General features: G+C 35.8%; 1 protein-coding gene across 3 annotated transcripts in view; it reads right to left on the bottom strand.

Moving 5' to 3' along the window:
* The window catches only part of MTA3 (metastasis associated 1 family member 3), a 139,892-nt gene that overhangs the window by 82,503 nt on the left and 38,938 nt on the right, over window positions 1-18,451 (bottom strand). For all 3 annotated transcript variants that reach the window (XM_030946551.1, XM_030946550.1, XM_030946552.1), the window contains exon 7: window positions 2,499-2,601. In XM_030946551.1, the coding sequence (XP_030802411.1) occupies window positions 2,499-2,601 (103 nt within the window). The remainder of the gene's footprint in view (window positions 1-2,498; window positions 2,602-18,451) is intronic.

Below are 18,451 nucleotides of genomic sequence, written 5' to 3'. Positions count from 1 at the left end.
TTCTTCCAGCATCTCTCTCACTTGCCCAAACCTTCATCACTTGCCCATTTCCTTCTTCATCCTCCACTCCATCTCCCCTCCAGGAAAGGTCAATGCTCTGCAAAGTTTCCATTGTCCAAAAAGGGGTTAAAACCTCCTACAAGCACCTTCTTGTTGCATCTCAAGCACAGGCTCTCTCTCCCAGGGGGCTGCCCGATGGCTCCCTGTGTCTCTCTCTTTCTTCCACCCTTCCATCCTCAGGGTCAGGCCTACCTCCCATCTCTGTCCAAGGCCCTGGCCTACCTCACGGCTGCATAGTTTTCCCCCTCCCCTCGCCCAGCCAGCAGCTGGGCCGGGGGAGATACCTGAACTCTTCCCGGCGGAAACCCAAAGAGAGCCTCCCAGGGGAGAGCTCTGCTTTTAACCCCTGTGTTCTCAGAGGCGTATCCAATGCCCCAGTGGCCAAACCAGGTGCCATATTAAAATCTGAGCACCCATTGGTGTGACTACAGCATCCCAGAAAACCTACTTCCTGTCAAACCACGTCATCAGTGAACCTCAGTTAGGCTGCAGCAGAGTTGTCTGCAAGCACTGTTCACCACATCATAATAACCAGCTCTCCACTGTTTCTCAAGCAGTTTTTAATGGTCCTGTATAATGGCCCAGTATAAAACCTGTACCCACACAACAGGCTGAATTGAAAGCTGCCACCAAATCATCAAAGAACTACCAGAAATTCATAAAAATCTGTCTCAGAAGCCACTTAGAGCATCCTGTGAATACAAGTATATAGGAGCTTGGAAACCATTTCTATCAGTTGAAAAGCAACTTCTAAAGATGAATAGAGTTCTGTGCAAGAACATCCACAAAGCTGCACCTGAGTAATATCTGATGACAGATCAGGTACTACTCTTGTGCTATCCAAGTACCTCAAGACCTTGGATAGTAACAATTAATCAGCCATGATCCACTGTAACAGAAGCCATCTTTACAGAAATGCATTGACTTTAAAATAAATGCAGACTTGGTCAGGGCACAGCATTGCAAATGTTGTCTTAAACCACAGGAGGAGAGAAGGATATTCTCCTTTATGCATTTAATTACTCTCTGTTACTTCCCAGGAGGCTGCTTACTGCTACATTCCTCTGGGAACATTTTTGGCTCCACAGAATACTACTTCAGCTCCCCAGAGTGGCTGAGAAACAGCAAATAGAGGAGTTTTAAAGCAATGAATGAACTCTTCCAAAATTCCCAGTCTGTATACAGATGTTTCTTTAGGGCACACCATAATAAACTGGCCACACATCTCCAGGTATTATATTGCTGGTGAAAAAGTAGTTGGGATTATTGGTTTTTATGGAACATCTACCAGACCCTGTGACTTTTGAACACCTGTTAACACCTAAACAGGTGTTCAAAACACCTGTCTTGCTTGAAATTCAACAAGGTCAGGTGGGAAAAAAAAAGTTTTAGTACTTTATAAAAAGGATACAACATTCCAACTTGAAGAGTAAGGAAAAAAATCAAGTGAATCAGCACATGAACTGTAAATGAGTAAATCAGCATCCCATATCACTACACACATAAGCTGGAAAATATAGAGCAACTTTTTTTCCTTTTTTTCTTACTGAATTTTTTTTCAAAAGGGAGACAGAAAAAAATTCCAAAAACTAGAACGCATGTAAAAGGATTATTTGCCTAAAAAGATTTGAGATTACACTCAACAAGCAGGTCACAGAAAATACAGGAGATGGATTTTTTGAGGATAAAATCCATATCTGAACTGTATTTTCTGCTATCATTAAAACAGGACCTTTGTAACTATGAATTAGAGGAAAGGCAAAACCTGCTGTATCCTCTGAATGTAGAATTGTCCTTCAGTAAGAAACCCAAACAAAAACCTTCCAAAATTTGTAAAGTAGATAAATAATTTCTAAAGGTATTTATTAATTCAAAGCACTTTGATGTTGTCTTCATAAATCTGCATAATCATGTTAATTTATAAAATTGAGCTGACTTGATTTTTTTTCACTAATGAAATACATGACTTCAAAACTTTATTTCAACATTCATCCAAAATAATTATGCATATGTGGCAAGTTCTGCACTCATTTAATTTGTTAACATTTTCTTTATTTCTACTCTTAACCTCAATTTTACACGATGAAATTCCAAGTACTGTAAAACATAAGACTCTATTATTAGTAGTAGTAGTAGTACTGAAATAATTTATTCTGAGGGGAAAGTAAACCGATACCTACATTCAAAGCATCAAATTCTACTATAACCTGAAACACAGGGAGTGTACCATTATTCCAAAAATCACTTTCTTTTTCTGCCTCCTGTGTTGGTATCTTCAATAAATATACAAAGGGTCATGGTCTAATTTTCTCTTTTAGCTAACTGTGGGAAAGAGAAGGGCTCACAAAATGGCAAACAGGATGAGTAACACAATATAGGGGAATGAATAGTCAGTAGAAAAAGGAAAAGGATTTTTGATGAAAGGATTTTAATCTTACCGTGCTACAACTAAAAACTGGTCAATCTGACGGTCAGTAAGGGGGCTATCTGGATCCCATACTTTTACTTCCAGCTTTGCCTGTTCTCTGTCATCTAATTCTCCTGTCAAAAGGCAGATGGGACAAAACACTTATTACTCACAATGTTTTCCTTTGTGTAGTTCTTGCACGATGTTTAAGAGAGACATTGTATATTTTTAAACATATACACATATACACACATGATTAACAATTATCAGCAGTTATCCAGTTAAATTCCATAATGCAGCATCACCAAAATAAATACCTTCCCTTAACATCACTATTCCAATATAAGGAGACATCTTAAGAGGTGAAATACCAATGAACCTTAATAAAATGTTATTATGAAGTTGAAACCATACCCTAAGTAACCAACCAGCAGCTTCTTTAAATTGCTTCTCTAGTATATCAAAGTTACTGCTGCACTTAAGCCATACTAAATTTAATTTTACACTTAATCAACTTTAGCAATTAAATTCTATCCAATTTGTATTCTATGCCCTGAAAAAATAAATCATTATGCAAAAATGCTGTCTACTGTATTTAAGCATTTTTTTTACCTCTTCAGCCACTACATTATCTGTATTGTTAAAAACAACAAAGTTATTATATACTGCATCATCATTCCCCAACTTAATTTACGTGAACAAAATGATTTGTGTATGTGCACATGGCTGAAACAGTGGGGGTGGTTTCCAAAATTGATTTTGCCCTATATACATTGTCACAAGAATACAATTTGTACTGCATGGAAGAACAGTGAATTGTGAATTTGATACAAGGATTCACATCCATAAGAAAGACTTGATCTTGTCTTGCCTACTACACCAATAACTTCTCCTGTAAAATAAGAAACGTTTCAGAGGCTGATGGAGGAAGCACCACCTGTGCTACCAGTACAAGGAGATTTTCCTGCGGGATGTAGCCAACACATTTGTGGCCACCAGAGATGACAACAGTCAAGTCAAAATCACTGTCTTTCCCTGCTGTGTTAGAATAGGAGTGTGTTCTTCCCTCAGTCAACTTGTGAAAACCACTAATGTTTAGCTGGTTGTATGCACTTCTCTGTGACTTTTTACAATCTACTGCAAGAATGAAAACCTGTTGTCAGATCCAGTCATTCCACTGTGTAGATCCCTCTCTGATCACACAGAAGATCACTTTAATCTGTACTACTTCTCAGGGCTTAATGAAAACAGCCAATCTAAACATGCACAGTATCATCAGGACATGAAATAACCTGTACACTTAAGAGCACTGGCTCTTCTGAAATCACATGATATATGATGACTTCTAGCACATTGGTTCTGGAAAGAAATTAAAATATGGTATATATTTATCCCTAGCAAACACACAAGTTAGAATTGCAGCATGCTGTCTGGCTAATGTTTCAGGAACAAATTTCACACTCACATTCTCAGAAAAACACAGTAAATTACTTTCTTCCAATACACAGGCAATAAAACACTGGCTGCCTAATGGGACTTCAGCTTCTGTTCAAGCTAATTCACATCCAATACTGAAGACAAACTGTTAATTTCTGGCCTCTTGGAAAGGATTTTAGATCTATAAACTTATTCTATCAATTGTACACCTGTCAATACATTCATTTCTTCCATCTGTGACAGACACATTGTGGGTGATGTTCTAAATATTCTCTGAGCACTTCATTTCAATCTGTTAATATTTAGTTTTAAAATACCTTTAATGTTAGTTAACCATTTCAGGACATCATAGTCCAGGGATCAAACATTACTCAGGTAGATCATACTTCTCACAAAGAGAAAACATCATACAAACTCAGCACCAGTATTCAAGCAAAACATGTCTTCTGAATCAAGTTTGCAAAAAGAATAAAAAAATTGCAATACTACAGTTCTTACTTCAATTAGAGAAAATTAAACAATTGCTACTATAAAGTGTTGTAACTCTTGATAAAGGTGAATCTCAAATATTGCCAAGTAGCATTTTGTAATGGTAGTAGACATAAACAGGATAGAAACAATGGAATATCTACATCAAAATAATCTAAACACCTATAATAACTGCAATATTAAGTATCACTGCAACAATGGCAGACAGAAGTTTTCAGAAAATAGGTGGAGTCTGCCAAGCTGCACTTTAAACAGCTACATAATTCCTGATTTTCCACTTACATGGCAGGATATGATGACTTAAACAGGGAAAGTAACTTAAACAGACCAAACCATGGAGGCAGCCAAGCAGTGCTGTAAAAACCTTAGAAAAGTTCATTTGAGGAATAAGTATTTTGTTGACTTCCTTTGCCTGTGCTGAAAGCATTAGTATAGGAGGATCACATAATATAAACAGGTCTTTGAAAAGAATGATTATCAACCCTCTGTGTTTTACTTGAGCTGTCAGTCCTTAGCTGATCATGCCTGTACCACATCCCAGAGGATTTTTAACTTAGCAAACCACTTTCAGATGCAATTTCTCTGTTAGCACATCAACATTTATCTTATACATTGTTGAATTTGACACCAAAATATAAGACATTCAAACTGAACAGATGAAAAAGTTGTCATAGCAATAATTTGTTATATTGCAAAACCCAGCTCACAAAGGAAGGGGGGAGTTTTACTTTCACCATTTTCAGTGCATCTGAGAAGTTCAGTTTAAAGGTGTCACCTTCCCTTACCACCAGCAGCATACTGATTACAGCTTCTGAGAAGGCAATTTTTTTTAAAAACCGATATAACATACCAGTATATCCAACTTATTCTAGTCACTGCTCATAATTTTATTACACCCTGATGACTAATTTTTATTGGAAAACATTAGTAGATGGTCAGAAATACATCTGGTTTACTCTTCATCAATCATTCAATTCCTTATTTCTCATGGGTGTCTTCTAGTAAAAAGAAAGATTTTACTTTTAAAAAAAAGTTTAAAAGTCTTGTATTTCAGTTAGTCATTTTAGACACATGAAAGCATGATATGCCACTCTAAAAAAGGAAGAAAAAATTTACTAAACAAAAATAAACTAAATGTATTTAAAATTAGGTACATGAAATTAAAGATCTTAGTCTTTTAGATTTCTCTTTCTGCAGATAAATAACCCAAAGATAACTAGTACATCAGATTCAGCATGATTCTATGTTCTTCTTGTACCCAACTAAAAGAAAATAACTTTCAATATAAACAGCTTCTTATAGTGAAATTCTTTGAATTTGAACATAACGATAGTGCAATATAATATATAATTAAGAAACTGAAATATTAATCTATAAATTAGGTTTTATTTTAAAAATGGTTGTCAACAAAAAACAAATTTAATTTTTAATGAAAAACAGTTGATGAGGTATCTGGTTTTAAAGACACCTCTGATGTATAAAGTTTTATTTTTGTATTTTGCACAATTTGCACTATTTTTCAAAAGATCTTTTTATTTTCCCTATGAAAAAGTAATTCAGCCATTAATTCAATTCAAACATGCATACTAAACACCTGCAGTGCTCAGCTTGCCGAATGAATCCAGCTTTCAGGGTCTGCAAAACAGAGGTGCCAGTTGCTGGATCCTTAATTCCACGGGACAGAAAATCTGTGGCTGTGGGGTTTCAGTCATAGTAAGGCAGTAGATCTATCCATGGACAGAACTGGTCACCAGACCAAGAGTTCCAACCACAGAGTTCCTCCCAGTAAGCAAATTCATTTATTCATACAACCTGAAATCAGCCAGTTTTGATGTGTCAGGCTCACCAGACACCTAAGTAGATAAATGCGAAGGCATTTGTAAAGATTCATATTCTTAATGATTAGCACATGTATGAGAAGTCAATCCAGTGTCTTCACCTCTGTGGTTTAGTTTTGTACTTGTGGAACAGGAAAATCTCTCAGTTAACATTGCAAGGATGAGGAAGAGAGGTACTTGTTAGTTCTCATCCTCCCCTAGATGAGTTTAGCATGCAACACAACAAAATGTCTTTCCCTGAAATATGGATTTAGCAGATCAAGCATTTAGCAGGTTGTTGCCAGAACTCTTTGGGAGTATACTACCTGAAGGTAATCCTAAACGGTTTTTTGAACATAGTTTCATGTGCTGTTTGTGTACCATTGTTGTAAAACTAGGCAACAGATCAGTGAAAATGAAGCTTCAGTTCATGAATCGCATTCTTATGCTGCTATCTAGACAATCTGCAAACATTTTCTCTAACTTGCAGACGAGAAAAATAGAATCACATTGAATTTTCTTGTACTGTATATGAACAAAGTTCCAGACATTAAGCCTGTCTGTGTAATGCAAAATCTGAGCTTTCTCCTTGGATGAAAAGTACATTAGTTCCTCACTAAAAGAGTCAGTATATTCATCCTCCATAAAATTCTTATTACTCATTTTTATTTACTCTTTCTATCATTTGAAATTGTCACCAGTACAGATAAAAAAATTCAGAAGAAAAGTTCAAAAATTAACACTTAACTCTTCCAAAAATATAATGGAATTATGTGCAAATAACTTCTCTGATCAAAATAACATGAGAAAGCTTAGAGGAGAAGTGTAGACAAAAGAAAAATTATTTGTTTACCTTTCAATTTCAAACTGATCTCCGCTCTGCCTTAGCTTGCCTGACAGAGCTATATTCAGCTTTCAATTATTCAGGTAAGGAATTATATGTTTATGCAAATCTCATGGTAAAAATTCATGAATGTAAGACACATATAAGGACTAGAAATGAAAATCAGGCTACGTATAGAGACTGTAAATGAAACATATCATGTAATAAAGGCCTGTTCCTTGTCTATAAGCATTTAAACTGCTACTGGGCATATTTAAAGCCAATAAAACATGCATAGTCTAGTCACCACTTATCCTCTGGAGCTTGAATATATAAAAACATTTAATCATTCGGCACTTGAAAAATCCCATTTGAACTCGAACTACCTCCTATGACCTTAAAGCTCTCTCAGTGTTCAGCCTTGCAGTACTTATAATTTAATCACTGATGATCAAAAGACAAGCACTCACAAAACAGTCAGAGCTTAAATTCATCATCATGTTCTAAATTCGTAGAAATTAACAGAAAGAATTGCACTTGAGCTCAGAATAAACTGAACTGCAAACACACATTAATGACCAACTTCTACATAATGCAGCATCAAGGATGGCTGGCTTATGGAAAAGCCCAGTGCTGGAAGGAAGGAACAAATGAGGTTGCCTCTTTCTCAAAACCCTACAGAACAGTTTTCAGTTTTGCTGAAATTCCTCAAATAACAACAGATGAGGCAATAGAGTTTTCAGGAAAGAATGGTGAAAATTATTCTGAGTGTAAATAAAAGAAGAGTAGAATACTACATATGAATATTAATAGTATTTAAAATTCTTGCTTTTGAAAAAGGGATACGATAATGCAGAGACATTTATTCTCAAAATAAAACAAAACAAAAAAAGGCCACCCCAAAAAAACCCAAAAGAAACCAAACAAACAAAAAAATCCCACCAAACAAACAAACAAAAAAACCCCACACCAAAACCCTGACTAAATTAAAATGAAATCTGTGGTCCTGCAGTTTTGGGTTGCGGTTTTTTGGGGTTTTTTTAAGCCCTAATGTTAAAAATATGCAAATTCCCTGTTACTTAAGCATTCTAAAGAGGAAAAAAAAAGTTTTTGTGCGAATAAATGTCAACAAAACAATTTAGACAAGAACTTTTTGTTTAGGATGAAATGTATTTTGACTTATTAAAATGTAAAAAACACATTTCATCAGCATCTACTATTTGTTTTTTCATCTTCTACAGAATAAACTTAGAAGAAAAATCAGACTTGCAGTAAAACAGCAAAGAAACAAACATCTGAACTTACAGTGAGTCCTTTTAGGTGAAGTTACTGAGGTAGAAAATACCAGCAAAGTCAATTAAACACTAAGACGTCGCTGCTTGAAAAGTGATTGGAGTGCCCACGGGGATAATAAGCACATACACAGCACACAATAAATAACTGTACCCTTCATAAGGCTGACTACCTGACAGAATTCATTTCGTATTTGAACAATCACAGCCAAGGCTCTGCCGCTATTATTAGCAATAAAATCTTTCTGACAGCAATCATGCCCAACCTGCCACACCAACAGGCAGCACAGACCATTCATGCTGCACTGCAACCACAGGGCCACTTTAACCATTTCCTTCAAGCTGCAGAGAAACAGGAGCTTCTTAACAAACCAAGACCAAAAACTTGACTGACCTCAAGCATAAATGAAGGTTGAGAAAGGCAGATCTGCTTTTACAATTCAGAGCAACCAATGAACAAGAAACCAAACAATACCAGACAAAACCCACTCCAACTATCCCGAACAGGACAACCCACAGAACTCATCTCAACTTCTGAGCAGCTTCTGTAAAATCTAATTGACAAACAGCACAATTTCCAACTCTTCCATCTTATCCCTCAACTGCTAACATAGAAGTTGTGAATGATCTGAGAAGTGAAGCTCAGAAATTTCCATGAGCACATTTGATCTGTTTGATCAAAATTATACATGCACTTAATACTTCAACAAATTGGACCAGAAGGCAACAAGTATTTTTAAATAACATGACTGAACACACTTCATAAAACACTACAGTTTATGCAAAGCTTCAAATACCTAATTGAGCTTCTGTAGTATACATGGCTGCAGCCCTAAACTACAGATTTTCCTTGCAAACGCATGATCAGGCTGAAGCAAATTCCTTCCTGAAAACAGGAATCAAGAGGCCATTTACATGTGTTTTGTTTAATTTCTAATAAAACTGATAAAATTCTATCAACGTGCTTTTAATTGTCCAGCACAAAAATCAATAATTCAGCTCCCTAGAAGTGAGATTGGCAAAAGAGATGTAAAGGATATTATAATCCTATTAAAATATGACATTAACAACATTGTAAAGTGTATTTTACTTTTGGTGATAATCAAGCATTTGACAGTTAATTATGCAAAATTTACTGTACGAGCTTAATGAAAAAAATCTTCAAATCTGACAAGGGACTACCATGTTAAAATTGACTAACCCACAAGAAACAGCTCCTACTTTTAGAAGGTACTATACAAAAAAAATCCCTGTTAACTCAAAGTCAAAAGTGCAACTAACAGAAAGGCCATTTGAGAACAAAATATATTTGAGCATATATAACAAGGAATTTTTATTATTTGTTGAGATTCATCTAATCTAAATATCTGATCAATTTTAAATATACATTTTCAGCTGAGATTAATAAGTCTCAGCAACATTTTTTTCTATTCTGACCATAAAGGTGAGTCTTACTGGGTTAGTACGATCACACCTGTTATTTTTGGTGTTCTACTGCAGCTTCCACAAATAGGAACTCCTAAATCTACTTGTTATATCTTTTGTTCCGTGCATTCCTTCTGAAAAAAAGCATTGAAATAGAAAGCCATCATCTTATAGTTGAACCAAGATTCTAACCAATATTTTGAAGTTATCATTTATTTTGCTGCTAACTTACCAGATTTTCAGCCAAATATAAAAATTCAATGCATTTCACACTGAAATTGGTGAAATCAATTTCTACAAGGTTCCTAGGCACCTGGAAGCAAACCTGAGTTAGGCATAGCCATCTCCTTTTGTACTTGCCCCTAAAAGTATTTTTTTATTTCAGACTTTGAGCTTTGCTTTCTGCTCTGCGGATCCCATAAAGTCATCTTGAATTGACAAGAGCCCTGGTTTGAGACACTGTGAACTCCCAATTTGCTGTATGTAGAACAAGGGAGGTATGCAAGTGAGTAGATGCACTAGTTCCTCAACCCCTTCCAGAAATAACTTTATGGTTGACACCTTTTTGCATGAAAACCTTTCCCTCACATGCTGCTGATGGAAGAGACTAAAGGTGCTGCTGTTGTCACCTTCTGTGGGTGCACAAGAAAAGTAACTCTTCCTTTGATCACACCTAAGCAGCTGGGTTTACTCTAATTCCACTTACTTATTTTTGCAACAGCACTTTGTTTCACAAAGGAAACACTAAATTATGAGGCCTCATGATTTTTTAAATCCAGTTAAATACAGAAGGTTAGACAGATAATATTTGTGAAACACTGAACTCAGGAAAAAAAGGCAATATTTTCTGAATTATATTTTTAAGAACTACTTACTGTATTAATGTGTCCAGTTAATATCCAGCAACTGTCAAAAAAGTGATCACTTAGCACAAATTACAGACCATATTTTCTGGAAATCGATAGGACACAAAGACACAATATTTGTTTATCCTGTCAGATATTCCTCACAAAAACACATTAATCTGTCCTCAGAGTATCTGGCTGTCCATTTTTTAACTGAAATATCTGAATACAGAACCTTCTAAAATATTTCATATCAACTTTTTTAAAAAAGGACTGACTATTATCTTCTCACAACAGCATTAAAGCATTGCAACTACATCAACACTAACAGAAATAAGCCAACACACAGACTTTTGACAAGAGAATCAGATGCACCATTCAAATGACTGCTGCAGGTCTCTGGCTGTATAAGTGACTTTCAAATTCAGCAGTGGTTCAGATAACAAATGGGAGAATTATGTACCACGAAGTAACAGAACAGATCCCTCCCCATGAGATTACAGTTGAGTTTCACTACTCTAAGGTACATTTTTATCAATTAAATAAAAGAAAAAAAAATTGGTTACGTGGGAAGCATTTATAGAATCAGAAAATACAATACACCAATTCTAAGCAATTCTGAACTTTCATAATATTCAAAATCCAAACAGATTGTAAATGAGCTTCTCATCGGCCTCTTTACCTGCAATCATGTTTAAACTTAAAATCCTGAAATTCCAATATTCCTAAACATTAAAAGGCTTGGACTGAGTTTAATAGTTTCCCTTTGGTATGTTTGGTCTATTAAAAACAACATACTCTTACAATGGAGTTTCGGGAAAAGGAACAGAAACAGTGAAAACTTTAGAAACCACCCTTAAATGATTTAATTTATTCTTTTTTGAAACAAAAGCATTTTATAAACTTTTACGTTTCTCTGTATGTCAAAATTTGCAGCTTAAATTTGTCCAACTGCTCCCCTTCTTCCTATTAAGCACTCAATTAATGAACTGCATTAATTCTAAAACACCTTGGCTTCAAAGATGAAATGAGCTGCACCGCAAGTGCTATTTCTAGGCGCTCGTTGGGTATTTTCAGGTGTGCAAGAGGGACTCCAGCATTTAGTTTACAATTTTATTTACTAGAAGAAAAAAAAATGCTTTGAACAGAACATTGCTACAGGGTGCTTCTTCCTCCATTTCAGAGACTCTAATTCCGCTTCTGCATGTCTCAGCAGGGGGTACTCCTCTTCCTAGCCCACTCCACGCTCTTTGTATTGCTTTAAACGGCCAGAGAGAACCCAATTGTGTCAGATCCCGCTCCAAAAAGAATTCCCTAAGGTCTCCATTCAAATCCAGATGCAAGAGATAAGCAGCGCCGGGCTGGGAACAGGACTGCAGCTGGGAGGGGAGCATTAGCATGAGAGTCTAAGATCCCCCCTCCAGGCTATGAAAACAGGAACTTGCAAACAGCCCGGAATTGGGCACTCAATTAGGACCAGCAGCCAGCTCTCCGGATAAACCTTTAAACTGAATCATTCCACATCATACTTGTCAATGCCTTGTCGCTTGGCTCCTGCCACATACCTCTGCACAGAAACTGAAAACTCATTTTCCAAATCAAGGCTAACCCTTCCTGCATCCATCATCCCATGTCCCTCTCTGACATGGCTCCATTCTGCCCAGGCAAGCCTGGCTCTGCCTGACTCGCTGTGCACTCAGGGCAGACACCATGAGCCCCAAGGAGCTGCTGCACCCAGGCAGTGAGGGCAGTAAACACTGCCAGTGTGAAATACAAAGCTGTGTCTCGTGTCAGCTACATACAGACAACGTGTGTATCTGTGATTGTGATATGTGTGGAGACCGACCATGGGACAGTTATAACGACGGATTCTAATAATAACTGAGGAAAGTAAAGCATGGAAGGAGGCCTTTGAACCTATCTTCTGTTCGCAATTAACCTTAGTTGATTTAGGAGCATTTGAATTAAAGTGTTAAGGATGTCTCTCTTTGCTTGTAGTTAAGCCCTAAAGAGTTTTACAATAATAACCTTTTGAAGTATAATTTTAGAATATTGCTTGTATCCTTGAAACTATAGCTTTGGAATATATATAAAGGAAACATGCTTATCTCACACCTTAACAAAACAGAGAAAAGCAGCTTGAGAAAGGAAGATGAACATCAACTCAAGGATTTATAGTTTTGACCAAGGGAAGATGGACATCACTGTTATGAGATTTATAGTCCTTGCAATTAAAAGGTGGGCCCACATCTGGGGAGCTGGACTTCACCAGATGGGATTTTTGTCTTTCTTCCTTCAGAAATTGGACCACCACCATCTGGGGATACTCCTTTTGGGATACATTCTGAGAAAAACTAAATCACAATAGTGTATAGAATTGTGACAAAAATTGGGAATAGAAACTGCTGATGAGTAAAAATTGGGACTAGAAATTGCTGAGAAAGCTTATGAGTACCCCTATAAATACCTGTAAGCCTCAACTGTCGGTGTGCAGTTGGAGGGAAAACTTCCCCCACTGTACCCAGCGCTGTATTGCTCGTACTTTACCATATTAATTAATAAATTGATTGCTGCTTGAATATTGGCCTAGCCAAGCTTCTTATTTATTACACCAGCAGACGCTTCCCTGTTGGAACCCCAGCTGCTGAGAATTTTTAACTTTCTGCACTAACAGACACTGACCCCCAAGAAAACACTACATTTACCCTGAAGCCAGAGAGAAAGCTTCCAAAATTGAATGATAAAACTGAGATTATGAGTGTGTAGTTTGAAGAGAAGTGTCTAATATCATGTAGTAAAAAAAGAGTTTAAAGTTTTAAAATAGAGTAATCTATATAAAAGAAGACAGAAGTTTTAAAGCAGAAGCTAATCCTTCTTCTTTACCTTCTTCACTTTTTTCATGAGTTTTAGTATTGTATAATTAAATTTTAAAATCCACATTACAAATCACAAATAGTTGTTTAAAGTTAAAAATAATTTAAGTATATCTTCTTAATTAAACAATTTATCCTTTAAAATCTTATAAAAGGAGAACTACAACTCCATTTTATAATTTATTAATAAAATACTATAAAACTCACAACTATAAGGATATAATAGAAATAAAAACTAATAAACAAACAAAAAAATACCATCTCATACATTTAATCCCAACCTTAACAAAAAAAAAAAAAAAAAAAAACAACAACAAAAGACAACAACAAAGAAAAAAACCAGAACACACATTCCAAACAAAAAAATCCACACTTAATGGTGGATTGGCATAAAACAATTACTAAAGAAAATAACCAGACTCAAAATAAAATAAAAAAATCATAGTTTAATAATATGTTTCATTAACTAAACCTCACACCATTATATAAAGAAAAACTTTTAAAAATAAACACTTCCCCAGCTCAGATAACCATGCACCCACAGCTGGGCTGGGGATGCTGCCCAGGGGAACACAAGACCCCAGTGCTGGCTGACATCCTCTCCCTGCCTGCCAGCATGGCAGGGCTTTCCCACAGAGCTGCTCCTCCCAGCCCCTTCATTCCCAAATAAATTCCCTATACTTATGAAAGATATGAGCAAGGGTACTTTCATATGCTCTAATTTTCGCTTCAGCTAGAAAAAAATTAGGGACATCTCACATCACAGATGGAGAAAATTGTCCCTTGTCATTGAGGCACATTGTAGATGTGGGGTTAATTCTTTTCTTGCCACTTTTCTTTTATCTTCCTATTTTCTACAACATTGTTCAAATTTCAGAGGGCATTAAAAAGACTAAAGCCTTCTCAGACCATCAATAGAGTCAAAAGGTCTATAAACTACTAAAGAGTCCAAGACATTGACAATGTGATCTATTTAAAAAGGAAACAAATAAGAGAAATTCAAATTAATTGTTGGAAGAGAAATCAAATTAATTTTCTACATTTGTGATAACTGGACAGAAGTGGAGAGGTTCACATGCATCATGAGAGTTCTAAAAGATACATCTTAAAACATTGCATCTATAGGAGAGGTTAGAGAACAATTATACACTATGAAGAGTAATGAGCTACTTGAGTTCGGACAAGAATCCTCTCCAGATTTCTACAGGATCTCAGGAATACAACAGCTACCAACTGAGATACATGAGCTCAAACCAAGTTGGGTTATACCTAGGGTGTGAAGGAGGGAATGTGAGCTAAAGAAAAAACGTGGGCAGCTAAGCACAGTCACAGTTAACAGCTATGCTAGCCAAAATAATCAAAATTGCAACCAAGACACAGTGGCCAACAGGCTTTTTATAAAGAAAAATCCTGAAGTACTGAAAAAGGATCATAGAGGTTCATGAGGAAGCTCAAGGTGACAGCCTACTGGATTTCTAATAGGCTTAAAACAAATTTTAAGAAAGCTAACAAACCCCAAGTGACAAGATTTTCTGCAGGGATAAACAGCTAATGGTCTGATTCAGCATGGTCCTTCCTCACTGCTGGGCTGGTTTTTTGAAAATCCTGATTTCAACACTTAGACATTTTACATTGCCTAGCATCACACTGTTCTACCATACCCTGGTAAACAAAATCAAATGCAACATCAGAAAATTTATTTTGATAAATTACTTTTTTAAAAAATAATAGGAAACTCTTATTCCAAATGGTAATAATTTGTTTCAAAAATATAATTGTTTGGTTGGGATATTTTTTGCCAGAAAATTACTGCATACAGTTTCACTAGACTCACATATCATGCCTAGAATGCAGTCATGATAAATTTTTTTGTTAGATTTGTTTAGAAAACATCCTTTGCTTTGGAAGTTTTAATAGAAATTTGACAGACAGAAGACATTTTTTTGACTTGGTTGCAGCCTTTCCACTTGATTCACAACACCATGAATGAATGAAAGTAAGCATTACTCAAGAAATTACTGAATTGGCCAATGAGGTTACTGTAAACAATTGGCTTCCCTATTTGCAACATGACTTCAATTGTGTTTGTTTAGCTAAGCTGTCATGCATTTTATTTTGTATAAATCCATTTAAATAGTGTGACAGCTGCTGTTAGGCCTATGATGGCATGCATGAGGCAGAAAGAGCAGCACAGGCATGTGTCAGGAAAAACAATGCATTAGAAGCACTCCTATATGGAGCAAAAAAGTTTCCTGTTTCTCCCATTCTTAAGCATTATCCTACTTCATAAACTATATCCCTAATGCCATGTTAGCACTTTTTCTCTCTCATTCTCTGCTTTTTTAGCCAACCATGTAAAACAAACTGTCACTGCCTCAGTTATTCCACGCATGAGACACTGGTTGAAATGCCAGAATTTTTAAGAACATTTGGATTTTAAAGCTGTGAGACAAGATTCAACGTTATATAAAAGTCTACCAAGAATCTAAACTAGTTTTCCTGGGTGCAATCTCCTTGTACACAAAACATGACTAAATAAAATCTGCTAGTTAAAGGTGACAACAATTTGATCATATTCAGAACAATTTATAACAGTATGCCTTGTAACCAAGTAACAACAATAATAATGACTTGTCTAAACCAACACTGTATAGGGTTTTGTTCTTTGTTGTTTAGGGCTTTTAGCTTTGTTTATTGAAGTTACTAGTCACAGATTTTACAAGTTGTTGATCAAATACTGTAGGTGAGTGCACCACACAGCAGCTTCTGGCCATCACACACAGAGAACCAGATACCTAGCTCCCGTACTGAGTAGGGATGCTCCACAGAAGCAAGACACTCCTTGCTCAAATTAATGCTCTTGATTCCCAGAGATAAACCTTTTTATTCCTGCTCTGCACAGAGGAGAAGAATGTTACCCCACACTGGAAACAGATGAGGAAACAAGCTGCTACATCCACAGAATAAGCCACTGGAGAATGTGTTGCTCAAAGAAAGAAAGGGCATTCTTCAGTACCCTGCTAGCCAGAATTTCAGTCAATGCTGTGGAACAGTCTCCTCTCTATCAGCATATTTAAAGCAACTAAAAAGACTCTAAAAATCTCCAAACTAGAGTATAGACAGACTGTAACACTTGGCACTGGGGGGACAAAAGACTTCACACAACCATAAAATCATTCAAATCTGACAATTTTTACTCCCAAGTTTTACTCCCAAGAATGGTGTTAACAAAAGTCGGAAGAGACTGTGGAAAGAAATCTGCTCTGGTCTTTCTCCAAAGTTCACTAAATGTGTGATCTAAATGATTTAGCTACATCATTACAAACAAAAGTGGCATGGATTTACAAGGCTTATACATTTTCAACCAAATTTAAACTTTGTTTACATTTGTTTACTGCAATTGTGTAAAGGATTTATGATTTAACATATCCTGAAGTGGAAAAACAGGCAACAGTTGAATCTGGAAGACTTTATCAAGCATCTTGATTTAAATAAACCTTTCAGTCTTTTGAAAGTAAATGCTCTTTTTGTTTCAAAAATTAAAGAGCAATATAAATTTATCCAATACACCTCTGGGGCAGGGAGAAGCAGGTATGCTGCATTATCCAAAGTTTGAACTAATTACCTGGGTTTGCAGTACATTTTACTCAAGGATGCAAAAATGGCAATATCAATGCAAGGAAAAAAAAATCTATTCCTACAAAAACTACACATAGTTGTCCAATAGGCACAAAAAAAATCAAAATAAACACACCATAGTCTATTCAGATAAAACACAAGTTATCACAATATGGAGAAAGTACAAGTAATTTGAATTTTGAATCTACTAGAATTCATCACTGGATTTACAACAAATTAATTTCATGTTTGTTGAATTTCTTTTTACTTTTCAGCCATGTTGTGACTGGCCTTCTGAAAACTAATCTAAACTGTCTTTAGTCATTTAAATTATAAGCTATATGCCAGTAACTTTGAAAATAAAACAACTGATGGTGTGTGAATCTTGCATTTATTTATCTTTTTTTTTTTTTTGTTTTGGGATTTTCTGTAAATATAAAATATACCTACCAACCACCTTGAAAAAGGTATTCTTCTTTAGATTACAAAACAAGTTTTATGTGTGAACAAATTCAGGAATGTTTTTTATTTCATATCATCTAATAATACTATTATTAGATGATATAAAATGCGATTTTTCTGAACTGACAAGATGTTGCCTATATTCTCTCTTTTAACTTCAGGTGACTGCTCTATACATATAAAGAGTTACCCATTAGAGCATAACAGTTTGGAGATACAGATCACTAGCCGCTTTTATCATTACAGGCTGAAAAATGTACATATAAACAAAAAATCTTTAGAGAATCCCATAGTTTCAAAATATAACTTTTCTAATCTATTAATTTTAAACATTGTTTAGATTTGTTTTTATGAAAGAAAAGGCTTGACAGTGAATGGATTAAATTCCCGGCTGTCAGCTTACATAGAGACACAGCAACAGCTGAATCATCTTTTGTTTTGCCTTGGAGGGCAGAGGGCTATGGATACATTTAGAATAAAATCAGTCCAAACCACCATAATTCAGATATCTTTATCCTCCCAAAACCAAACTCATTTTTCCACCAGCCACTTGAAATAGGTGCAGATTAATCCACCCAAGCTGCTCAGGTGCTCCATGTACCAACAGATCCTTGGTTTGTGAGCAGCCTCGTGCTTCTCACTCTGATGGATTTATCATTTCCTACTAAAGGCAGCAAGAAGACTGCACCACTTATTGCATTTTGGGGTGTGAGGAGAAGAAGACAGTAGCACAGAGTGAAATCCTATCTTCATGATGTACATTTTAACTAAACCAAGGACTTAATTCAAAACTTTAAGCTCCAGAAGAACTTGGTAACTTCAGTTTAAATGAATATGGATTTTACCTTTAGAAAAAATCAAACAAAAATTTTGAACAGGAAAAATTTTCCTTTACATTTAATA

The sequence above is a fragment of the Camarhynchus parvulus genome, chromosome 3 (genome assembly GCF_901933205.1).
Source record: "Camarhynchus parvulus chromosome 3, STF_HiC, whole genome shotgun sequence".
Classification (NCBI taxonomy): Eukaryota; Metazoa; Chordata; class Aves; order Passeriformes; family Thraupidae; genus Camarhynchus; species Camarhynchus parvulus.
The sequence above is the reverse complement of the archived record's forward strand: the minus strand, read 5'-3'. Positions and strand labels throughout refer to the sequence as shown.